The sequence below is a fragment of the Phasianus colchicus genome, chromosome 3, assembly GCF_987193195.1.
Source record: "Phasianus colchicus chromosome 3, bPhaCol1.hap1.1, whole genome shotgun sequence".
NCBI lineage: Eukaryota > Metazoa > Chordata > Aves > Galliformes > Phasianidae > Phasianus > Phasianus colchicus.
Window position 1 is genome coordinate 75,707,482 of NC_143438.1, and position 27,090 is coordinate 75,734,571.

Consider the following 27,090-nt stretch of genomic DNA (forward strand, 5'->3'; position numbering starts at 1 on the left):
CTGACTAATTGAATTGTCTTCCTCCTAGCATTCCCTTGTAAGGATGACAATTGACACTTCAAGTTTGTACAAAACACATCTTCTGCATTTCTATAGTTTTCAGTCATATTCTTTTCATTCAAATTGTGGAGTGTATCACAGATTTTTTGGAGAGGCCTTGTTTGTTGCATCAATAGCTTCTGTACATTTGCCACACCTTGGACGTGAAGCTCAGGAAACCCTTACATCAAACATTCTTTAGCCATTGGGTAGTTATATTTTTCACAGTTTAGACAGCCAAAATGACTAAGTTCAGGGCTAATTTCTTAGAGGTAGAACTGGAATTGAATTACTCTGTAAACCGGAGGAAATGTAATTCTTTGACTACAAGGCCTTTAACTGACTGTTTTTTATGTTCAAAGCAAATAAATTCTCTTTTTTTTCTTCTAGGAAACAGCCTTGTTTCCTTTGTGTGCTCTGATAAAAATACTGTTTCAAGGATGGTATAAGATTGATTTTCCTGTAGTTTCACACAGAACTTTTCAAGGGAAATTTTTTCTACAACTATGCAAAGAAGTCATGCTAGTAAGAAATTTGACTACCATTTCTAAAAATACTTATATAAAATTAGGGTCCTACATATACACTTAATATTTTCTAAATAAAATATAATTTATTAATTCCCACCATTTTGAAAAACCAGATTAAGTTTTTCATCACAGCATGAATTTTTCAAGTCTTTAAAAATAATTGCAGATTTTAACTTGAGTCAGAACAAAAAGAGAAGCAGAAACATAAGACATTTCAAAATTGTTGTTGTCATCCTATCTTATGTCTAAAATTGAAGACAAACAAGGAGTTCTGCTTCTTCCTGAAGCAGTTCTGTTCTAATAAGATGAATATCTTTCAGTGTTGGAGGTTGTAATTACTTTCATTCAAAGCAGGGAAGTCTGAGTTTATTTCAGAACCCAGCCCAAACTAATGGAAATCTCTCCATTCTGGATCCCAGCTAAAAGAATAATTGTGGATCAATCTGTTAAAGTGATCCCTGTGCATTTAAAAGTTGTTGCAGGAGAGACAGTTCAAGATTGAACCAGACTCTAACCTTGAGTTTTGGGCCACCAATTATGAGAGAAGAAAGAAGCCCTGGAGAAAATCTGTTCAACGTAGCAACTCCTGGTGGCCTTATGGCTACAGCGAGGCTCACCCTCAACTTTCCCAAAGAAGGGAGAAAGCTCCTGACTTCTAAAGCAATTGCTGAATGCTGCCATCAGTAATCATGGTTAGGGAGAAGTGTGCTGTCCCACTTCTTCTGTAGTATTGTTATTCTTTTCGGACAGTTGCAGAGATGATGACATTTTGTTCAAGGGCACTGGAGTCCCTGCTCCATGGGACTTCTTGGGATGAGGGTGACGAAGTGTGCTGGGGTGCTCTGGCTGTGGCACCTTCAGGTGCCCATCATCTCCTTAGATCTCACCATGTTAAGGCATATACAAGTTAATATAGCTGGTCACAGCCACTTTAGATCAGTTCTAATTCTCGTTAAAACCACTCTTCTATGAGTCTCTTGCCTACCATCATCTTATCTTTGCATTCTCTTTATTTTATCTCCCAGATAGAGTATATATACTTGCTTTGTAAACTAAGTTTAATTCAGGTGATGAAGAAAACCACTGACTGATGATAATGATGTTGAAGAAAACATCTAAATTGGAACTAAAAAGACTTAGGATTGACTGTTGCCTTTTTCATCTTATATCATTCACCTTGAGACATTTCTAAATCATCTCATTGGATTTTTTTATTTTCAGCATTTTCAAGTCATTTTTCGGGGTGTTCTTTGTTTGTTTGATTGTTTTGAATTTGAGCACCTAGTAACCAGGGGAACCTGAATCATTATTTACTGTAGTTTCATTGTTCTGAATGTGCTTTGAATTCATTTAAGAGGGGGTGATTAAGCCTACAGTTGCTGTGAAGGTTTTTGCTGCTGAGAAGTTAGTATTGTTTTATTTGCTCAGTGGAAAATACTGGTACTGTTCAGTTTTGCTGTTTCCCACTTTGAATTGAGATCTTTCTCAATTCAGTTTTCTGTTCTTCCTAGTATTTCTTTAGACACCTGTTTACAAATCAACTGAAACCTCAGTTTCAAGAATGGGATCCACTCTTGCTGACCTTTTCCATAAAAGTCTAAACAATTTATTTGTTGTAGAGATTTGTAAAAAATGTCACAACACTTCAATTACACTTTTGTAATTCAAAAAATCTAATAGAATGTCATGCTTGATGAACCTGTGGTATTTTCTGTAAGTCAATGTGGAAATATTTTTTATATATATACTTTTAAATAGGAGGCAAGAACAAGTGAATCTTGGGTGGGTTTCAAGTTTATCGTATTTTGACTATGTCTTCATTTTAAAAGTCATGGTTGAAAAGTCCTGTGGCCCAGTCCAATAGAAAAATGGACTAATAAGCATTTTTATAAAAGGAATTATGCTACGTAGTATTATATTTCGGTATGATGATGCTTCAGCCAAAGATTTATTTTCAACTTAAGTATGAAATAACTTGGAAGTTTTATCATCCTCTCTGTGTTCAAACTGGAGGGTATTTTAATGGCTATGACTTAATTTTCATCTATTTTACATGACATTGAATTGTTGGTATTGCTATCAAATAGCTTTCTGCCTTAAAAAGTAATAAGGCGGTGGAAGACAGCATTGTATTCATAGCTTTTGTATTGTCAGTAATTAAAAAAAAACAAAAAGAAAAACAAACAAACAAAAAACCTGAATTGCTTAAAAAGCAAACACAACTCTCTGTTTCTGCTGTTTTCATAGCAGTTACCACTGCCTCCACTGATAGTATTGGCCAGACTACCCAAGGGCCATAGAAAATGAATGTAAAGGGCCTTATTTATATTGCTCACAAAATGAGGCAGAAAAGGATAGGGAATGGATGAGGTCTCAAGAACTCACTGGGTATTTACTGATTTTCAGAAGTGCAGGGTTATGACTTGCCATATCCTCCTCCCATTAATTGGTCACACAGTTCCACTAGGAGTTGCCAGCAGGTAACCATCCTGATATAACATCTGTTTCCTTCTTCAACTGGTAACTGCTTGTGTATTGCAAAGTGTGAAGTGATTTTGTGAGCTACTTTCAATAACCTGTAATTCTGGAAAAATACTTAATTCTAATAGTACATAGTATTTTATTTTATGGCAGGGGACAAGATTACTCCATATTCATGAGATCATGGTAATTGAAATTAATATAATTTTGGCTTAAAGTAAGAAAAAGAAGCAGTGTGCTAAAAGTTAATGTGTTTCTAATTAAAGTAAATTACATTTGACTTAAACTTCTTTCACATTAATTACCAAACTTGGATTTCAACTTGCAGTATTTATGTGCTGCCAAACTAGTTGATAGGGATCCAATGTATTTTCATTTCTCTGTGACAAGGAATGCCCTGAGCCATACACAACCTTTGATATGCATTCAGAATGTTTGTTAGCATCAGTTAGTTGGATTTATGTGCATGAGCTGAGTTCTGAGTATTGATGTTAGAGCCTTTTGCACTTCATCATGTTTTAGCTCTAAGATAAGCTACACTAATATCGTTACTAAACCTTTTAACCTGTGGAAGCTATGAGAATTGATTAAACCAAGGAAGATTTAAAGCAATTACTGAAAACCATTCTGACACATCCAATTTTTATGCTTGAACCATTAGACTGCACATCATGCGTGTGCTGCATAAAACATACACCACTAGGAATTTTTTTACTTTTATCGTTGTCATCCGATCGAATGAAACTGTAAAGTAACTGTGTCTGACACCTGCCTTGCTGTCTTTTGTACTGAGTGTATTAATGATTCTGGAAATGCACAAAATACCCATGAGTTGCTTCCAGTAAGTCCATGATAAGTGTGCACAAATGTATTCAGCAGCATGCAGTGAATATGCCTCTGGATGTAGAGCACCATATTTGGTTGGTTGACTAAACTCATCAATTTAGATTAATTTGATGGTCTTTATTCATTTTTCCTTTCCAATGCATGTTTCATTGTTATTACTTTTATTATTATTTATGCATTTCCTCTCTCACCCTTTTTGTTTTTGTTTGTTTTACATATTGCTTTCATTTGTTTTTAGAAGAAAAGAAAGCAGATCCAGAGAATGGGGATACAGGTAGGGTAACTTATTCAAAACATTTTTGTACTTTTGCCCTTAAGTCCTTTGGTCTACTGTGTTTAAGTGTATCCTGGAGTTGGATCACAATGTTGATTTATTTTTGTGATTTCAAAGTACATATTAGGAGATGAAAACTAAGAAAGGACTTTCCCAAATGTAATTCCTTTGCTTTCTTAAGGGAGCCAATTTAGAGGGAAAAATGGGAAGAGACCAGAATCATCTCAACAAAGCTCTCATACACTTCAAGACCTATGTTCTCCTCCCTGTCCAGACATAGAAAGTACACACCTGCACACTGCCTCTTTCCTCTCTGCAGCAAGTTTCTGACCTCCAAAAACTCACTGTTTCTGTAGTCATCTCTAGTTCTCGTCCCTTTGCTGGAGCCATTGCTCTGGGTAGGAAATGCAGTTGATTTTGTATGCCTCTTCTTCATGCCCATCCAAAAGTAAATCCATCATAATATTTTAAGAACTCCACTTTATTTATATACCCCCGATTTCCCTTTTGTTCTCTATGTCCCAGATGCCCTATTGTACAGTACTTTACAGGCATCTTCTCCAAATGTGCCACTATCAGCTGTATCTATAATAGCTAGAAGAATTTAATATTTCTCACTGGAGCTGGCAATGAAAAAAACAATGAACGTAGTTCCATTTCTTTCTGTTTTCACTTTTAACAAGTTTTTCTTAGGTTAAGCTGGATGAGTTGGCCATTTTGTAGGCACTTTTGCCTCTAGATGTGGACCATGGGCTGTCAACTGAATAGTCTACCCTAGAGAATAAACAGTGTTTGACTTGAACATCCAAGAGCAACCCCTAACTCCAGGCTGAGATGAGTGATTGTGATTGCTTATTTCCTTATAAAAATGTGACTGTATTGAGGATTGAGGTCAGGAAAAGCTAGATGTTAACCACATTGTCGGTAACAGCCCCTTACATTTCTGATTAAAAAAAAAAAAAAGAGTTTTCAGTTTTAATGAAAACCTCAATGACATGCTCAATTAGCTGAATTATATAAGGCTTCAAGTTAAAACTTGAAAATAATGAGTTGCATTTGAAGGCGGGAAAATGATTCTAGTGCTTGCAGTGAGCTCACGACAGGTTTGCTGCCATAGTTGGCCTTACTCTTGGCCTTATTCTGGCATACTTGGTGACTCCTGGCATTTTGGGATCACTTTTGCACTGTCATGTTGCTGTTTTCCCTCGGGATATTCTCTTCTAACATTATGGAGAATGTCTGGTACTGAGTCAGCGATAAACTCTCCATCAGATAGCAATTTCTCCATGCTGGTGACAGCACCATGGAACTAACTTTCAGGCCCTGTTCTGTTTTTTACATTAGAGAGTTATTTAAACAGGCAGAACTCTGAAGTGTTACCTGCAGTGCAATGATCTCTGCTAGCTGAACAGCATCAGACTTTTATACTGATCCTTCCATCAGTCCACCTTTATTTTTTGGTATTGTTACAGCTGAAGTTGGTATGTCTCATGGGCTGTTTCTGTTGCAGGCACAACTATTGCCTAGAAGCAAAATTTTGGAAGGAAGCTAAGGCCGATGAAGTGCAATAAGGGTCACTTCTGCCTGGCCAAAACTTGTTTTTACATCTTTTAAGACATGCTAGTAGTACATGAAAGTACACCAGAACTAGCTTTAATGTTTCTAATGTCAGTCTTTATGTAGCCCTGGAAGTGTGCAGTGCTGATTTCTAGCTAACAGCCTGAATAAATCGAGCGCTCTGTCAGCCTTTTGCTACCAGTGTAAAAGCTGATGATCCTACATGTTCACAAATATTGATAACAAATAGTTCTGGGTCATCTACACACACTTCCTATACAACTCCTGATTACAGGAAGGTCCTTAGTATGGGGCTGATATTCAGGCTTGGTTATCTTTATCATGTTAGGAGTGGAAACTAATTAATACACCATTTACTGAACTCTGTGGCAGTAGTTACTGCTCATGCTAAATCCCCCACCTGTTTCAGCAAAGTATAGATTTGTCAGCAGAACCAGAGATGGCTATAGCCCTGCATTTGCACTGTATAGTGCAACAGTGTGTGTGCACTGGACCACGTTCATGGCTATGGCCACAAGATTCTCCCAAACTTTCTTACTCCCATGCAGCTCACAGCTGCATCTGGCATTAATTACATGGAGGTTGTCCTCCGGCAGCAATGCTGTGCAGTCTTCCTTCATGTCAGCTCTGTTCACAGCAGAAGCATAGCTGAGCTTCTACATTAGGAATTTCCACTGCCCTCAGAATTCCCTCTTTTTGCATATAACCTAATTCATCTATTTGTTAAAGACAGTTTCAATAATAGATAGCAAGTGAGATTTTAACAAGCTTTTATGGGCATTGAATGGCTTTTTTTTTTTTTTTTTGTCCTAAGTATTGTTGTTATTTTTTCTCTTGGGACCAAACTGAACAGCCAGCTTTGCCTGTTGTGCTACAGAGGATCCTGCTTTCAATCATATTTTGGAACAGTTGATTTTGCAGAACACGTGCAGTTTGTGGAAACCTGTCTTTCATCTATCCATAGATCATAGAAAAGAAGGAATGTCTGCACAAGTAATTGTGAAAGTTTTAATGTGTGATCAGGAGGTGTTATTCCACCACTCCTTGTCATTTACTGAAGGTTAGCAGGATGTCTGTGGACAGAGAATGTGATAATTTCATACAAAAAATTCATAAGAAAAATTCACAAGTCTAACTTCGTGTTGAAAAGCATTTCCTTCGTTACATTACTGAGGAATAACAAGTAGATTTTTAGCATAATTTCAGTAAAGAGTGATTTATTTCTTTATACAAAAGAAGTTAGATTATTTTACTTGAAAAATATTTCCGTTTGCCGAAGAAAAGTATTGGTTTGCAGATCAGAGTTTCTGTTTTAAAGAGAAAATATCCTAATAGTGTTTTTAAAACCAAATCCTTAGACAAATAGCTGCAACTTAAGGATAACTTGGCAGGTATTGATGAGGCACATTTAATGGTTGAGGTAAATAGCAATAGGAGAAACCAGCTATGTTTTATTTTAGAAATTTTCACCTGCAGTTGTATTTTTTGTTATACCTCTTCCTATGAAACACCATTTATTCATTTTCATTCATTTTTATTGATTCACATCTCTCAAAGATTTATCTGAAGTCTTTTCACGGTTTCACTGTAAGGAGCACAGAGGGAGATCTGAAATACAAAATTCAGAAGCTGAAGGGTTTATAGATAACAGTACAGTTTTACCCTCTTTTTGCCCTCTCCCTTCTGGATTTTCCATGGGGTACTGAAAGATGTATCTGGAAGGCCTTTCTCCTGATACATGCTACTGTTGTTACCATTGCACGGAAGGAAAATACAGAGCTGAGAGACACTGCAAAGGCCCCATGGAAAGTCCCATTTTACTATTAGATCATGACTTTAAGGTTTAGATTTTAAGTCTTATTTATAGAGAAAACACTGGTATCTAATATTCCAGTCCTAGTTCCACGGATGAAAGTAAAGATTGCTAAATGAATATAATGTATAAAAGCTACCTTTTTTGACTAAAGGGATTTTGAAAATCTAATCCTAAGCAACCTTTGGGTTAAAAATACAGCACATTTAAGATAAATGCCAGTCCAACAAAATAAATGAATAAGTCCTTTTTAGTATTCGGGATATTATTCTGGCATTATAACATGTTAAAGTGGAAGAGAATCAAGCATCTATGTGTATAGTAGGTAACTATGTTTGGTTCGACAACCTTTTATTTATTTATTTTTAATTCTGAGCTGCTCTCTTCCTCTCATTTTTCTGTTTCTGTTTCTCACACTTCCACTTCAGCTTTGGCACTTACTTCCTTATTATTTTGCTTAGTAAACTATGCTGTACCAGTTGGCAGAAAACAGTTGGTGCCTGAGTCATATTTTAAGTATCCACCTCTACTGAGTTTAATCATGTATTTGGTCCAAGAATAGTTAATCCTGAAATCATTCTTGAAGTTTTGTGTCATTAGAGTGTAATACAGTGATACCGCTGGATGGCTCTTTATCATTCCTTTATACCACTTTAAAATATTCTGAGCAAAATAAGAGTATACTTACATGGTAAATGGAAGCTCTGCCAGGCCGTGGTTGTTATTTGATTAGTAATTCAGTACAAAATGCTTGTATCACACAAAAAGTACAGAACTAGGACCTCCCCCCAAAATAACCACAATGATGTTGCATTCCGTTTTTCATTTTAATGGAAGACTTAATTTCTCTTGAATATTTTTGTAGTAAAATTCTGTTCTCTGGAAACATTCTATTCCATTTACATCCATTTCTTCCACAGTGTTGGGTTTATTTAAATTGTACAGATAATCCAATGCTTAATAAGTCTCTGTTGAAGTACTTACTCAGATACAGTTTTTCTTCTCTTAAAACTTTCTGGTTTTCTTCAAAATTGTAATTCAGAAAGTAAAATTATTTATGCCATAATTTAAATAAATTGGATTTCATCTCTGTTAATAATTTTATGAATGTTGATCTTGGAATTGAAAACTACTGTATTTATTTTCTTTTCTTTTCTTTTCTTTTTTAACTTAACAGGTTCGATGGATATAGAAGAGAGAAACCGACAAATGAAAATGAGCAAGTACAAACAGGTAGCAGGATCAGATTCCAGGCTGGAACAAGATTATCATTCTAAGGCAAGGGAGTTTTGTTTTGAAAAGCAACAAAATATGTTAAATGTCCCTTTTAGAAAGTAATAGATGAATGGGAGGTAATTTCTTCAGTAGAAGATTCTTTCCTGTCTGTAATAAAATTATTGCAAGAGTGCAGCAAAACTCTTAATGCAGAATGTTCTTGATTGTTAAAATTGAAGAAAGATTAGTTAAATAAAAATGGCAGTGTAATTACGTACTGGAATGAACAGTAGGATCATGATTTAAAAGCTCAAAGAGAAGGAAGGAAGAGGTTTATTAATTGGTACATGTAGTGAGAGTTATTGAAACCTGCCCATGGCATTCAAATAGGTGAACACAAGGTTATCTTGGTCTATTGAAAATGGGAAGTTATAGTGTTACTTCATTTAATAAGGGCAGTTCAGCTATTGAAAGGTGCTCTCTACATCAACGCAGTCTTGTACGCCGACTGTGGCAATGTGCCAGAATTCTGAACTGTTATGTTGTAGTATAGCACCAAATATATTACCTAAAACTTCCTGCTATCTGGAACAGGGTCATGTCATATACATTGTGTTAATTAAACCAATCAAGATATTTTCAATTTAAATTCTATTATACAAAAATAATTTAGTGTCCTGTAAAAGACTTCATTAATTAAGGTCAGATTATAAGTGAGAAACATGAGACTTCTGACCTACAAAAGCTGTTTGAGGAAGAGAAATCTCTTTTAGTCTTTATTTCCAGGATACCATTCCTTTCCTTAAAAGATCAGCAGTGATTTTAAAGCAAGCTTTTTAATATTTGAAGGCAAAATATCATTAAATCTGTTAAGTATTATTTGTTTCGCACATAATGTAGACTAATTTATTCAAGATAATTCCTTTTGAAAAAAAAAAAGTGATTCATTTTTGGGAAAACAGCGGAAGCTTTTTTCAAAACCCTTGACAAAATGGAAAAAAAAATATTAATATAAATAGAATTGACAAAGCAAAACAAAAAACCACCTCTGAAACATTTTAACTCTATAGATGTGCTGCTTGATTTTTTGCATATTTTCTCCTCAGTTTTTAGTACGGAAGTCAGGATTTTTGATTAATACATAGGAGGGGCTTGGAATACTGACATGTCTAGATGCTTGCTTTGTGTTGACATGACAAAATTATTTTCACGTGTCTATATTGTCTGCTTTGAAAAGTGTTACTTCTTCCAGGTGAGCGAGGTACTGCGGGCAGACCTCGTGAGTGTTGTGATTGTATGTATCGTAAAAATATGAATTTGTGTATTGTATGTATAATCAGACTTACTCTGCTAATTTCCCTGCTCCCTCATTGCTTGAAATTTGAGTCAGAAGGAGAACTGGTACGGAGTAAAGAGAATAAATGGGCTCTGATGTGAGGAAGCTGAATAGAATATAATTACTTAATGGAATATTTCCTACCTTATTTTATCATTTCACCCACACCATATTATTGAGTCTCACTATACATTTTCTACCATTTTTTATTAAAAATTTACCTACAATATTATTGGAATGTATTAAAGAGGAAAATTTAAATGGACTTCTTTTATGAAAATGGTGGTTTATTGATTGCAAACATCAAACAATTTGTCTCCAGAAATAAACAATTAATTTACTCTTCTGCCAAAGTGTAGTTTCAGTATTTGGAAATGAGTTATTTATTCTATCTCTGAACTCATGGAACACGGATTGTTCACCTATATGTATTAATTTAAAAGGTATTCTTAAAATTCTAGTTTTTAAGCTATATCAGAACCATACCTCTCATTTGTTGTATGAGAGATCTGACTTCATTTTTTCACTGCCGCTGCTTCAGTTTCCTTAATTGAGCGTTTATATCATTTAGAGACAGAAAATGAGTAAGTACAATTTATCTACCTAATGTCTACAAATATTCTCCTGGAATCTTGAACTAAAGCACATATGTAAAAATGCTGAGTGAAATCTCATGTTCAATACACTATACAGTGACTGACTTTTTTATACTGTCTGCTGGCACAGCAGGTCGTCAAGTGTGTCATGCCTGAGAAAAATGTCAATAACTAAGCATTAGGTGACATTCAGGACAGCTAGCAAATACAATTTTATTTTATATTTCTGTTTTATGTCTTTCTTTAAATGGAAATAAACAGCAACTGAGTGTCCCGAATAATTACAGTAAGAAAGAAACACCCCTCCTTGCTGAGAAAGCAAAAGCTCTAGTAGCAGAATTAGGACAATATTAAAATAGTTGTCTGGTTTTGTTCTACCTCTGGAAGGCAGTACAGGAGTCTTCATATGCTGATGTGATGCACAGTCATACATTAAGAAGCTGGTGAGAAAAGTTTATTCTGATGTGTGTTCTTAGAAGCAGTTAAAATAAGAAACTTTGTGTTTTTCTTTTCTTGTGGTTGATGTAATTGCAGATTGTATTTTTATTATTGGCATATATGGCTCATCAGTTTTTTTAAAACTAAGTATTTTGCTTCCATGTGTTTTGAGTGTTTTGAGTGCATAAGATTAGCAGGTCATACATACATTGTGTAAGAGTTCTTTTCTTACATGGAAAAGTTGCTTTGGTCTGATTCTGGGACAGAATTAAGGGAATCAAAAAATGTATTTGATTTTCATATAAGCATATTTACTACTGGGGAGTTATGAGAGGAAAAATAATAGGTGTATATAGGATATGATTTTTCTGTGCAGAAAGGCTGAGGAAACTGGGCTTGTTTAGCTCGGAGAGACCTCGTTGTGGCCTTCCAATATTTGAAGGGAGAGTATAAACAGGAAAGGGTATGACTGTTTACAAGGGAGGATAGTGATAGGACAAGGGGAATGGTTTTAAACTGACACAGGGGAGGTTTAGGTTAGATCTTAGGAGGAAGTTTTTCACCCAGAATGTGGTGACACACTGGAACAGGCTGCCCAAGGAGGTTGTGGATGCCCCATCCCTGGAGGTATTCAAGGCCAGGCTGGATGTGGCCCTGGGCAGCCTGGTCTGGTGGTTAGCAGGGGGGTTGAAACTTGATGATCATTATGGTCCATTTCAACTCAGGCCGTTCTATGATTCTGTGATAACAGAAAAGTATTTTTGGTATTAGGACAAATGGTTATTCTGAGTATTGAGTACTAGTAGAGTTGTACAGGAATAGATGCTGAAGTCTGAATTTTAGGGCTGGTGAAAGTTGACAGGCAGGAAAAGCTGGGTTCTGGTGACACAGAAAAAAAACACAGGAGCATGAGAGCTTTCTACTAGGGAAAAGTATAGCTGTATGCCATACTGTGATTGTGCAACATTAGCCTGATGTATGTAATTTTCTTCAAGAATATTTCTAGGGCTAGTTTATTCTTCTGCATAAAAACTAGGCTTCCTAGTTATGTGTTCCAGCAAGATGAAATGCGGAGTAGAGGGAAGAGCCAAGAAGCATCTAGAGAGGCTGAGCCAGCAGTATGCTGGGTTCGCTTTGTCACCTTTGGTTTAGCTGGCTTTTGAAACTGATTCCCAACCTACTTCTTACAACTTCTCTGTCTTTCTTTTTGCTTGGTGCTGCTGCCATTAGCAATCCTGGCAAGCAAATTGATTGATGGTGTTATAGTTGGTAACTCCTGCCCCTGGCCATTCCCATCCCTGCTCGGGTTCATGAATCTCTGCTGACAGATGAAAGGAAAAAGGTGGAAGGAGTTATAGTGTCCCTGTCTCCTTGCTGCCATGAGTAGGATATGATCAGTGGGTTGGCTGGGGAAAGCTGAAGGACTTTGTTGTTACTGAGCAAAAAGTGAGAAGATAGTTTGCAATTAGTATGAACTCGGTGTAGATGAAGTGAGACCTCCATCAACTGAAGCCCTATTAGCCTCTCCAAGGGGTATCAGTAATTAAAAATATTGCATGTCAGACTAAAGGAGGTTGTTTATATGGGAGTTAGAATAGAATAATGAAATGTGGTTGTTTTCTTTAGTATGAAATGTAAAACAGAGACTGGCAACTAGATGACACATTTAAATGTAAAAGTATGAGGCTCATTTTATTTGTTTAACTGGGAGAAGACAATGACCTACAAATAGGCATAGAGAAATCCAGTTATATAACATAGTAATTAGTATATCAATTAAGGATTTAATATACTAAAGAAACAAAACTGGGGTATAAACAGTAAAAGACAAGATAAAATCTGAATTTTTAGCAAGCAGGTGAAGAAAATATTTAGCCAAATATAGAAAAGAGAAACCAAACAAGGAGTAATAGAAAACACCAAGGAGAAATTTTCAACTTCAGCTTTAACAATTCATATTGATGATAAGACTGAAACTCTACAGCATAAGCTACCTGTAATGCTGTGGTACCTTTTAATCAATAATCATGTTTCAAGATTTAGAATTCCAGATACTGTGCATCATAAATACATAAGCATAATTCTGTGTCTGGTGTAGGAGAGTAGTACATGACAGGGCAGAATGCTCCTTTGTGATCTTCTCAAGCCTTAGCAAGACCAAGACAAATTAACCTGTGACAAAGAAGGTTTAAGTATGTGTTCTCTTCATTTGACAAGTACAGACACAGCCAAAATGCAGGTGCCAAAACGTTGGGATTGTTCAGCCTGGGCCACTTAGATGGCCATCCTTACAGCCATAGGAAAGGAGAATAAACAAGGTTTATGGAGAAAGATCTGAGAAAAAGAAAAGGAGATGGCCATGGGATGGGATGTACTATCCTTATGGACTGCCTGGGTGTGGCAATGTGCAAAAAGCAGGATCAGCAGTCTGGCAGGTGGAAGGGTTGAGTCTGAAGCAGGTCTCCTTTGCTCCCAGCCTGGCCACAATGTGCACAATTGTCCAAGAGCTGCCTTCTTCCTCCAAAAAGTGCAGTGAGTGGCTGTGGCAGCCAGGTTACCCGATTGATAATTTGTGCTCTTTTGCGATCTGTGAGGATTTCTACTAAACGAGATAGAGAATCTCTCTGTCTTGTAGTGCTGATAGTAATTATACTTCCAATTAAGTATTTTATTGTATTTTAAATAATTTTAATATTTATAGAATAAACCGCTGATACTGTAGTCCTTGTTCCTCGAAATATAGGATTTTAAGTCAGGAAGATTAAATAAATTCAGAATCCTAGACTTGATCTGTATAGACTTGGTAATGTGGGAAACATCTTGTTTCACTGATGTTTTTATTGCACTCTTGTATTTGCTGGTGAGTTAAAAACAGCGACTTTGAAAATAGATGTGGATTGGTGAAATTTCCAGCAATTTCTTCTTTAATGATATCAAAAATCTGAGAAATAATTTGTTTTGTATAGTGGTGCCAGGCTGCCATGTTTCTCCTTCATTTTGTTCTTTTAATCTACTTTAATTTGGATGCTTTTCTAATTTATTTTTGCATCTTGAGTTTCTGTGTCTCTAGCAGAGGTTTAGGGTATCTGAAATGTTATACCACGGTCAAGACAAATATTGCATTCAGTTATCGTGGTGATGGCTGAAATATAAACAGATGAAATGAACCAGTACTGGCTGCCTCGAGCTGTCTGCTGTTGCTTTGTGCTGTCAGCCATTTTCTAAGTTTTTGTGTAAGCTTATTGTTTAACTGGATAACAGAGGTTAAATACGTAATAAAATGTACGTAATGTATGCTGTAATGTTAGGATGAATCTCAAAGAGAAAAAAAAAAAGAGTCCTGAAAATAAAAAATAAAATATTTAGTTTAATTATGTCAAACGTATATGAAGTATTTATCAAAATGCGTATCAACAGATTTCCACCAAAAGCCAGCTTCAAAAAGGTAGCTATTCCATTAAAAATCACATTTAAAAATTGCTTGAATGCTGTCCTGACCAATTTCCAATGAGAGTAACCACTTTATCTTGAATCCTTTTATCCTTTTTGTATTAGAACATGTTTTCCTCAGAGAACTGTTTGATATGTGTCCATGAATTGCTAAACTGATCGTCTCTTTGGGTTCTGAGCAGTTATCTTTTCGTAGTAAACTCAATTATTTCTGTTTGTGGGTTTTTTTTCCCCTCAATTTAAGCAGTAAAGTTCCAAGATGCAATTGAACTGAATAACAATTCATGTACCAAGTAGTGTGACTGTGATTTGAGTTAATTCTCTAAAATGTACTGGAACTGATGTTATACAGATAATAGATGAGAAGATTCAGAGAAAAAAAGAATGAAAATTAACTGGGAAATATGTAGTAAATGCTGTAGTAACATTCAAATATGAGGGATATGGGAAGTTAATTGAATTGCTGCAATAGGCAGGAAGCCCCCAAAAATTAGAATAATAGTCCATGATAATATGCATCAAATCTAGCAGCAGTTTATGCTCCTTAAGTCTGTGCCAGGCAGAATAGTTGGTGATTCACATTTGGAAAATGACATGGGCAGAGCCATTGTTCCAGCTCAGCCTGAAACATGTTTGCTAAATCCACTGCTAGGTTATTAACTTTGAAGAATCAAGGAAAGCATTTTGTTCAGTTGGAATGGATGAACCTGGAGTCCCAGTGTAGTGCCCATGGAGCCTGCTTAACTGCCCAGGATTTGAAATGAGAAAAAAACAGGACCTGCCTCACAGAGGTGGTTCAGAGACCACAGCCACTGCCCGCACTTGGGTTGTCCCCCAAGCACAGGGCAGGAGAGCTCTGGCTGCCCCATCACCTCCCACCCCGACCTCCCTGCTCTGCAACATCTCATGGAGCTCCACCACCAGCAGCAGCTCCAGCTGCTCCTGACATATCTCGGGAGGAGGTTCACTCAGAGTTTGCTTTGGTCATGTCTTTGCTTTGCTTTGGTCTAGTGCCTATTTGTATTATAAGGGTTGTTCTTCTTTGACAGCAGCCCCAGAGAAATCAATGGTAATTTTGCCAGTTTACCAACCTTAGCCTGAAGTTCAGATTTTTGGATTTGAGGGATATTTTCCCATCTATCATCATGCAAGAAAAATGCTTTGTGTCTCCATGGGATTTACCCAAGGCATTGCAGTTTTTTAGTTCTTTTTCTGAAGTATCTTAAATACATAATCTCTTGCAGTTTGTTTCAGCAGCTTTGTGGCTGCAAGCATCCGTACTGCAGGTAGTACAGGTGAAGAATTTAGATGTATATGAAGCACACTAATGTTTTTCTGTAAAGGCAGACTAGGGAGTTAATCAAAGTAGGGTCAGCACCTTGAGGCTCAGAATTGGAAATTATTTCCTTTGTGAAGACTTCATGCCTTCAGCAACACTTTTGGTGAAAATGTTACTAAAGGACAGAATTACCTCTGAGGCCATTCTAAATTTTGTTGGTTCTGACTTTCATTTGGAAGTAAAGTCCAAGTTTACAGGCATTAGTATTGATGTAGTGTTAGCAAATAGAATATAGTGATAAATAAGAAAGAATATTATCCTGCTCCTACAGATGGAAGTTGTTGCTTTACCAGTGATTTCAGTGGCAGTCTGGAATAGGTGAATAACAACAAGGAAGTAAAGAAAAAAAAAAAAAAAGCCATTCTGAAAATTCAAGCCCTACTTTTGAACAAAGTAATGATGTACCCCATTCTCTTTTTATTGCAGTGTAAACTAAACTGTAAAATAGTTACATTATTGCAGCAAACTTATTTTACTAGTAGTATTCTGAGAAAGTCTAACATTAAACTTAAGATAAAATTATCAAATAAAGTTAAAATAATATCTACATAAACAGAACCTCATCTTTTCCCCTAAATAAATATTTTTCCCAAATCTTTGCCTTGAATATGTATATTTTCATTTAATAAGCTTGAGTACCATATTCCAAAAGCTGTTTGGAAATCTGTTTCCTCCAGAGCCAGTGTATGCTGAGAAAAAATGTCATCTATCATACAGGCAACAGTTTTGTCATGTATATTGTTTGGTATATTTTTTGCCTTCAAACTATGTCAAATCTTTAAAAGAATTTCTATTAGCTTCCTTACATACAGTATCTGGAATCTATTCAATTTTACAAAAAAAAAAAAAAAAGGATGCATCACCCTGTTTTTTTTTCTTCCTAGAGTGACAGATGACATCAGGTGAAAAACAATTCCAGTGATCTGCGTACTTCTGCAGTTTAATCTGAAGCAAGTAGCTAATTATTAGTAACTGCACATTACTTAGCTTGCATATGATTTTCTAAAAACAAAATTGAAATTTTCTATGTGTAAGAGAAGATAACGTCAATTCATTTCTGGTAAACAGGCTGAGTTTGAGTTTCGAGAATTCTAAAGAAGTAGCTTGGGTGTTTTTTAGGAGACAATGATAGAAATGTTTGCTTTTCCGCTTCTAAACTGGTTTGCAGTCACATGAATTCAGAAATGCTAATGCTATGCTAAAAAAAGCATCTGTAAAATCAAAAGAACTTTCAGGGTTATTAAAATTCATTCATATCAGAGATCTTCAGAAATGTTTGCAAGAAGTTACTGACCCCAAGAATAGTTCCCACATAGGTAACTGCTTTGTGAATGATTTACATTCCCTGTGCAGTTTCACTTGAATTATTTTTTCTTTGTTTTCTGGAAATGTTCCATATGAGTATCCTGCTGCTAAAGTTTTATGTGGTAAAGCTGAAGTTGTAGTTAGTGGTGGTAGATGTTGAATATTTTCTATGAAAGTTAATTCAAATTGGCTTTGCAAGCAAGCAAAGAGCTAAATAATTATAAAATTTAGGAAGTTATATGAAAGACATTAGTGATACATATGTTTTAATTACTTCATCTTTGTGAACTGAAGTATAATGAATCAAGAAGAAAAAAGAGATCTGAGGTTTTTTATTTTCCAGGAGCAGTCTGCATGCTCATGATCTCCCTGCAGCCTTTTTATTCCCAGTCTCTCAAAATAACAGGGATGGAGGTGCTGAGGAAAAACATTTTAGAGAAAAGAAATGTTTTCTAAGCAGTTTAACTTGTTGACAGGGAGATAAGGAGATAGTGCTGTCTGCATCCTATAGATTTGTTTCTCTTTTAGCTAGATAAGAATCTAAAAAAAAAAAAAAATGTAGACAAATGATTGGCTGAGCTTGTGCATTTACTGCTGTACTTGACTTTTTCAAATGTATTCTCAGGATCGGGGAAAACAAAAGATTAATAAAAAGTTACAGGGTCTTCCCTCAAATCATACATGATTTTTGAGGCTATTCTCTTTGATTTCTGTTTATTTAAGGACTTATAAAGGCAAGTTTTACAAAGGTACATTTATATCCTATTCTTGTGTAACTCGTGGTCCTTAGGCACTTCTGCTTACAGGAATAAGCGCTCACCAGATGGCCCATGTGTCAATCCAGCTGTTCTCTTCAGCATGAATTCCTTCGATGGTGCTGTGTCCCAGGACAAATTTGGTGAAAGTCATATTTAAATGTTACATAGAGAATGTTCTATTAAAGGCACAACACTATACTCTCGTTCTCAAACCATCAGGTTTGTTGAAATACTTAGCAGACTTCTGGGATAAAATAAGAAAAAAATGATTGCCTTTCCATCTTCTTTATTTGCTTCTTTTTTTTTTTTTTTTTATGAGAGGCACACGACTGAAAATAAATAACAGAAATGTTAAGTGGGAACTCTTTAAAATACATATTGTTTGACTTCATTACTTGAGTTTGCACAGGAACATGTTGGAGAAGCTGAAGTTAGGTAAAACAACCAGAAACCTGAGCACTTCTTAAACCAAAGAGGAGACCTGCCTTGTTATCCTCTTGAAAAATTAAACTGCTGCCTAGATGGCAGCACCATAGGAAATGCAAGGGCAGTGATGACAGAAATGATGTATGAACCACTTGAGGAACGGAAGCAAATACAGGAAGTACATTTCGATTCTGTCTATCCCTACTTTTGTGTAATCACGAGTGGAACAACTTAATTTTTTTACAGTTGACAGTGTCCATGATGGTACATCTTGGCACAGTGTTATGGAATACTGAAGATCTGGTGATCTCCATTAGAAATAATTTTCTTCCTCTGGATAATATGGTCCAAAAATTAACATGTAGCAATTAAAAACATGCTCGGAACTTTGAGAGGAAGTATTACATCAGAGGTTGATTACCCACACTCACAAAGCCAGACTGTGAACCTTTTCCTCTAAAGTGGAACTTGGTGACTGACTCTATGCTGTTTTAAGCAGCAGTCAAAAAATCAGGAGGTCAGAAATATGAAAGGCAATTTGGATAGCGATTGTTTCAAGTAAATCTTAGAAATATGCTTGTTTTACTTTCCATCTTTTCCTGCTTTTCTGATTTTTTTCATGTTGGAAAAGGATGACTGATTGTTGCACATCCTTTCACCCTTAATTCTAATTAAAGGTTTCTTCTTCTGAAGCTCTTATTTCTTTACTTTCATATTAGGTAGACTCCTTTATTCAAGATCTTTGCTTTTCTTCAAAAATATTTGGAAATATTCTGGCTGTGTGAGAGCATTCTGTGGTTTGCCTTGTCAAGGCAGGTTTAATCTGCCAGAATCAGCTAGGAACATGAAAAAGCTCATCTTACATTAATACCCAGTGTTTGAAAATTCTTCATAAAAATCTCAGTTGTCTTTCTTGATAAGTAATATAAATTAGTTGTCTTACTTAGTATATATTTATTTATATAGAGTATGTCAAGCATACTACCCAAGGATGCTGACAACTGCTAGTAACCTCATGTTATTATGGCTTGATATATCATTGAGTCATGTTCCTATGGCTTGATGATTTGAAGTTGAAGCTCTCTGTGAATTGTAACTTCAAAGTAATTTTTGATGAGGTTTCTCTTTGTAGGATCTTTTCCTGTGTTCAAGTGGAGGAAAATATTTGCAGCAAGAAATAGGAGAGTTGTGAAAACCCCTGGTAAAACCGAACAGACGGAAAATAGTGGGAAACTCAATTTTCCCCCATTGAGGAGAACCACTGCAGAGTACAGGTGGAAACAACCCATGTAAAGCACTTTGCAGTGGGCTTTTGGGCAACAAAATGCTGTGGTGGGCAAGTGCTGTCAGGTAATAAGAGCACAACCAATGCTTATGTGGTACTGAATTGAACTTTGGAGGAATTACAGTGGATAGTGGGAAAGGAAAATAGGATATGAAGCTTTGTAAGGAGGTGTAAGAGCTGGCATTTGGGCTGTGAAGAAGGGGTGCTGCTCCCTGTCCCATTGCTTCCTGTCACTGTGTGAGCTTTGACCGCTGCACAGAGCTGGGACAGCTTTGGAGCAAGCCGTAGGTCTTTTGTTACCCCTGTAATGCCCTATGTGTTGGGGGGCTGGACCAGCAGGGGCCTGAACAGGTCCTTTAGGAACATGGTTAGTGGGCAGTATTGGTGGTAGATGGACTAAATGATCTTTGGGGTCTTTTCAAACCTTAATGATTCTGTTAAATATGAAATACCTGCTTGACTGTTATAAGCCTTTGATTTTCACGCCAGTGGATAAATTATCTAGAATTGCTTTTTGAGTTCTTAAAGATGATACTTAAAATTGTTCAAGGTTCCTTTACTTATTTTTACCCTAAAAAAAGTATTTTAACCCATTGTATTTTTCATTGTCAAGATGGTATTTTTAAAATATGGTAACTTCATACATCCCAGCAGAAAGTTTTCAATACCTTCTCCTTTCAAAATGAATAAAATATCATCCTGGCTTAAAGTAACTTCAAGTAAGAACACTTAATTCCCTAGACTGGATGCAGCTGTCTTTGTGAATTATCTCTGTATCAGTGGAGATCAAGGTGTTCTTAATTTCAGGGCAGTTATCACTGCAGCTAAGATTAGAATTTGTCTTGATCTTCCTAACACCATAGTGCATAAAAAATAATGTAAGGATGAGAGACTGCTTAATTTTTCTCACTGTCTGCAGGAACAGATCTTTGAAGGCAGAAAAGCAGTTTATGTTTTGTGGGCAAGTTAATTCTTAACCTCACTAAAGGACTCAAGTTCTTCTTAAGCCTTACTGCTTTTAAATTTACAAATATTTGCAGGTCCTGTAAGTACACCTTGATGTAATCCCTGAGCATTTTCTATTGTTCTACTGTATTTATTTTATACTGTACGCTGAGGAATTTCTTTAAAAAAACACACCACATGAAGTAGACAATTTTTTTTTGCTTTTGTCTTACTTCCAGGTTACCTCCATCTAGAGTTTCAATTTTTGTGATCCACTGGTGGTTTCTCTGTTGCTGCTGCCCCTGCAGTTTCTTCTTCAGCTTCAGGATTCCCTTAGCCCCAGGGATGACAAAGTCACTTGGGTTGGAGGAAACCTCAAGAAATGTCCAGCCATAAGGTTGACCTACCGAGTCCCATCACAAAAGCATGTCCCTTTGTGCCAAGTCCACACATCTCCTTGGACAGGGACCTCACCACTTCCGTGGGAAGCCCATTCCAGTGCTTGACTAACTTTTCCTTGAAGTAATTTTTCCCAGTGTCCATTCTCTTCTGTTCAATTTGAGACAGTTATCCATGTCTTGTAAATGGCATCTCGGTAGTAGATTCTAGTAGTTCTAGGCATAGTCTAATGAGTGCTGAGTGAACAACACTCCCCTTGATCTGTTGATTATGCTTCGGTTAATACAACCTAGGCTACCTTTTTTTTCTGCAGTGGCCCACCTCTCAACTTTTATCTTTTTCATTGTCCAGTTTTCATTTAGTAATTTGACAGAAGGATGTGGTTTGCAACATAGCTTAGCCCCTTAGTGAAATAAGGTTCTCAAGATTCTTAGGTATGTAGGTTTTAAGACCTCCTTTGTAAGAATGTAATAAATGAGCATGGGTTAGTGAAATAAGTAAGCAGGGGACACCAAGTCAGTAAGGGAGAGTCGTGAGAACTTTTGAAATACTAGTTTTCCATTTATTAGCTAGAAATATAGACATTGTTTTTTACCACTGCATTGCAATTAGTGGCCTAACTTTATGGGAAAGAAATTAAGCTGGTTTAGGAGGTGAGTTTTGCAGACCAGGTTATAGTCAGTTCATCCGATTAAAGGAAGGAGTAGACTGAAATGTTAAGAAAAATGAAGAAAAAAATACTGTGGAATTGTTAGAGTTGGAAGGGACCATTGAAGGTCATCTAGTTCAACTCCCCTGAACAATGACTGATAGTTTCAATTGCCTAGAAACTGCATGAGTGTATAGTCCAGGGTGGAAGACTTGTAACAGTAGATTATCCTATCACCACAGACCCTGCTACAGTGTCTGTCCCCTACTTTCTTATAGCCCCTCTTTAGATACTGAAAGGCTGCTATCAGATCTCCTCTGAGCCTTCTCTTCTCCAGGCTGAACAGCCACAGCTCCCTCAGCCTGTCCTTGTAGGAGAGGTGTTCCATCCCTTGGATTATTTGTGTGGCCCTCCTCTGGATGTGCTCCAACAGGTCCGTGTCTCTCCTGTACTGAGGACTCCACATCTGGATGCAGTACTCCAGGTGAGGCCCCACCAGTGCAGAGTAGAGGGGCAGGATCTCCTCCCTTGCCATGCGGGCCACGTTTCTTTTGATGCAGCCCATGATACGGTTGGTGTTCTGGGCTGTGAGGGCACTCCTGTGCATCCAGCTGGGCTTGCTGGCTCTGCAGTATACTGCTCCAGAATGGTAATACCTAGTGTGACTCTGGTCTCTCTTTTTTGGTACTGCAAGAATGTGAAGAGACACAGCTGAGCCAGAGCCAGGGGACCAGAGGGACCCTACTGCAAGGCAAGAGGGGGAGGCAGGGTTGAAAGAGTGCCAGAAACGCAGGGCTGGGAGAGCAGGATCCAAATACTAGGAATAAAAAGAAGGGGAAGTCTAGGCTGTAGGACAAGCAGGCAGCAAGGAATGGGTCTGAGCTAGAACTGGTTGCAGCTCCTTATGGTGGAGCCCAAGACAGCTGCTGAGCTTACTATGTGTACTTAATATCAGAGCAGTGCAGGAATTGCAATCCCAGGTTAGTCTTTAATTCTGCAGAAGGCCCAAGGGCTGCTGCGTGCAGCACAGCTCCACTGGGGTTGGTGGAGGCTGCACACTGCCTGTTGCCCAAGGCATGGCAATGCTGTCAGGTGTGAGCATTTGCTTGCTGTCAGGTGTGAGCCTTCAGCACAGCCCTCATCTTGGGTGTACATGTGTGCCAGACACACAGAAATACATTTTGATGTTACATACTTGTTTGTATCCAGCAATTTGCAAAAATTACTTAGAATCTTTTACTTTATATAAATGTACTGTTAAATTTATAAGTGTTCCATTTCATTTTAAATGGCACGCTTCGTTGAACAGCAATCAGCAAAGGATTTTAAAACAATTTAATAGCATTCCTTCAAATGATCTATGGTAACTAAAATTTACAGTGCCTTTCAAGGCTGTGAGCTTGAACCAGTAGCTCCAGTAAAAATTATGGAACATTTCACACAGTTGTTGTGCTCAGGCTTCTCAAGAGCTTTTGTCATTGAAGCAAAGAGCTATTGAAACAATCCAGAGCAGTTCTTTCATCTTCTTGTAACACAATAGACAATTGTCTGAAATGTCTTCCCAACATTTTGATCAGTAAAAGCATTGAGTAGATTTGTATGTTCCTACGTAGCTGCTAGCAAAAAAAAAAAAAAAAAGATGAGTAGATTGTAAAAAAAAATAAATAAATAAATTATAAAATAGAAAGATTGGTGGAAATGACCAACAATTTCAATTGCCTGGAAGCTGCACGAGTATATAGTCCAGAATGAAAGACTGGTAACAGTAGATTAAAGTAATGGGAAACTTACAAACTCCCTTTGAATTAAAAGTTCCAAGGCAGTTTCTTTCAAGAAACAGTGTGAGAGCAGTTGTAGCTCGATGTGACTGCAGCCACAGAGCAAGAGGTTGGGAGCCCTGCAGGGCTATTTCATTAGGAGGCAGAATAGGTATTTGTTTCTCATCTTTAACAATCTTGAATTCATCACTGCAGGAAAATAATTTATTGCAGTTACAAAGTATTGGTGCAAAAACCAAGCACGTCTTTTTGTTACTGGTTCCAACTAATCATTTTATTACTATAAAGGAAAGGATTTTAAGTAACTCTCAAACTTATTTGCTAGATTCTGTAACTATGAAGTTTATTCTTTTCTTCAACACAACAAAATAAGACAAGATCATCTCACTATTAAAAATGCCAGAGTGCATTTTCATCGAGCCCTCTGCTTGCAGCACACTGCCCACTATTGAAACATCTGCAGGCGGGGAAGTTTTACTGCACTATGGGTCATAAAGTCTGGTGTCTGGGCTGCATTATGTGAGTCTCAATTGAAGTTAGACAGACATACAATTCCAGCAAAGGGAAAGTTGGGACATAATTTTCCTCCTGCAGTAGCTGTTATTAACATAATAATAATGATGATAATAATAATAACAATAATAATAAAAAGAAGCAGTCTTGCACAGTAGGGAGGTGTGCTTCTCTACAGAGTAGGCCTTATGATGGTCCAAAGAGGGGAGAGCACACGTGAGGTTCTAGTACTAGATATAGAGGTTGGTGGTCTTACTTGTAGCAGGGGGGTTGGAGCTTGATGATCCTTGAGGTTCCTTCCAATCCAAGCCATTCTATGATTCTTGATTCCCTTGCTGTCTCCATGCCTGTGCTTTCTACTGATGGAAACCGAAGTGTGGAAGGGAGTTGTTGAGTCTGAGGATCCAGCCTGGGTCCTGCTGTAGCCAACAACTAGCCATGAGGATGTGGGTGAGTGGGCACAGTGCTCATGAGTTGACGGCTGGATTAGATGATCTTAGTGATCATCTTAATGATTTGGTGATTCTGTGGGGACAGGAGTGGCCCTTGTGGGTACTCCCAACTTGCTGGCTGCTGCAGCAAGATGCAGAAAAAGCAGGGCAGCAGGAGGGGACGTGGCAGCTGAGTCTCAGTGAGTGGATGGCACTTGATTAATAATGAATGACCTTTTCAGTCTAACAGTTGGTCTCATACAGTAGGTGACATTTTGCATAAAAAAATAAGTTGAAACTCAGTGGAATGAGACCAAGGAAATAAATGAAATGTTTGAAGTTCTAATGCCTTTGGGCAACTTTAGCCACGCAATAACTGAAGAAAGGATTGTGTAAAATTGTGCAAAAAAAGTAGTGTTTTACAGTCAATGAAGTGGACAGTTCATTAAAATCAATATTTGCACAACATAAATGCCATTTTACTTTTGAGGCAGAGAGCAGGGCAGCAGTATGGAAACTGTCTTATATTGAATTGCAGTTTCAGAAACAGATGTAAAACTGAAATACCATAATAGCTTCGATCAGCCAGGCAGTATTTCCTTTTGCTTTTTGTGCTGCAGGTACTGAAACTCTAACATGTAATACTCTTAAAATTATAATCTGGATTTTATCTAAATCAAGAACACTGTTGGGGTTAGAAACCAGCAAAACATTTGACATAGACCTGATGGATGAGTTGGAGAGATTTGTTTTATTGAGGCATCTGGCAAAGTACACAATTTAGTTTCATTTTCTAGATTTTGCTGTGGCAGAATATTGTTGTGAGACAGTAACTAAGAGAATGTGTAAATATTTCACAGGACTTTCAAAAATAAATATTTTACATTAAGACACGAATATGAAAAGATGAAGTTAATTTCAACTCTAAAACATCCTGAAATAGTAAAGGCCAAATAGTATTTCTGTACCCTCTGACTCAATCTAAAATACTTTCTGAGAGATACTCTTACATACAACAGAGAAAAAAAGAGGCATGGTAATAACCTGGCAATCATTTTTCCCCTTATATTTCCAGAATTACTTGCTTTTAATTTGCTTTTGTTGCCATAGCAATTCTTAAATGTCTATCACTAGATTACTGCTACTTGCTGGCTTCTTAAAGAATAAAAGTACAATTAGGTTGTTTTATTTATGAAAATGTCTGATTTGTTATGTACAATACAGTTCTACTGAAAAAAAATTATCTTTAAGAACTGGAAAATTATTTTTCCAGGTGTAGAAGTAGAGCAGACAAAACCATAACCACAGGTTTTTGAACCTGTGAGCATGTTGCACAATGACTCTGTGCAGTGCTGATAGCATTTGTGGCTTATAAGTATTTAATTTGGAAAGGCTCATTTCCACTGACTGTGTGGGGAGCTCAGAGAGGGATCTGTGGGTCAAGATCTGTCATTCTGTGGTGACCACAAGTAATTGTTTGTCCCTTAACTGGGATGCAGTTAACAATTCCATAAATGATTTACATCTGATACTATGCTCATTTCCCTAAAGGACAGTCATCAGAACTGTAGTGCTAACAGTGTGCTTCGCAGGGTCACTAGCAGTGGTGAGGCTGAGGGAGCCCCATTGGTTCCCACTGGTGGGTGGGTATTAGGAACAGGTTCTTCATCAGAGGCTGATGGGCACAGCCTTGAGCTGCCAGAGTTCATGGAGTGTTTGCACAGCATTCTCAGACACAGTCTGAATTTTAGGTGGTCCTGTGTGGAGCCGGAGGTGGACTGGATCACCTTGTGGATCCCTTCCACCTTGGGATGTTCTATTATTTTGTGAGTACAGACACGTTCCATAAGGCACTCTGTTTTGTCTTCTCCAAAAATCTGATCAGTTGGTCTTTGAAAAGAATTACTGCAAGAGAGTAATTTTCTGGCTTAACATTCCTCCATCTTTGATGGTCAGAACAGTTGTTAAATTATTATTTTTACATTTCCAAATCAGTAAAAATACATACCAAACAAAAATATTAATGGTGTCAAAAAAACCTTCAATACATGTTATACCCTGTAAATGATGTGATCAGAGAGATCTTCTGTGACTTTAGTGCTGGCTGAGTGCTCTCCCACACCTTAGGGCTGAAGAAGAAAGTGGTGACAGGTCTGTAAATGAACACAAATACTGGAAATCAGGACGGGTCAGGGAGGCAGCTGCAGTATTGGCAACAATTTTAGGCAAACATGCAGCCCAGGTTGTGCTTGGCCATTGCCTGCAGCAAGTGTGCGGTGTAACCTGCTTGAGCATTTTTTCTTGTCTTTGGTTCATTTATCTATCTTAAAACAGGCAAGGTAACTCATTATTTTCAAGTGCAATATCCATTTATAGCAGGTCCTCAAATGCTATTCTGAAATGCTGCAGTCTTTCTGTGTCCCTTATCACTTGTAAGACACAGAAGCAAAAGATCTGTGGACTGCACATAGTATGGTTTTTCAAAAACTGTAAAAAGGATCTGAGCCCAACATTGCTACTCCCCAGGAATTCAGTGAGGCGCTGACAAATTATGCAGGTTTTTTCCTCTCATTTTTTTTCTTTAAACTCTGCCTGTGCTCTACTTTACATATTTTCATACTGTCCTCATTCGATGTCAGTTTGGTGCTCATTGACAGCTTGTTCTG

General features: G+C 37.2%; 1 protein-coding gene across 24 annotated transcripts in view; it reads left to right on the forward strand.

The window, feature by feature from the left end:
- RIMS2 (regulating synaptic membrane exocytosis 2) overlaps positions 1-27,090 on the forward strand; it is a 436,018-nt gene that overhangs the window by 339,978 nt on the left and 68,950 nt on the right. For 11 of the 24 annotated variants that reach the window (XM_090137865.1, XM_090137866.1, XM_090137887.1 and 8 more), the window contains one exon: positions 8,739-8,839. The exons of 12 other annotated variants lie outside the window; for them this stretch is intronic. In XM_090137865.1, the coding sequence (XP_089993991.1) occupies positions 8,739-8,839 (101 nt within the window). Of the gene's footprint in view, positions 1-4,134; positions 4,171-8,738; positions 8,840-27,090 lie in introns of all 24 variants that reach the window. One more of the 24 variants, XM_090137886.1, reaches the window with a different exon arrangement.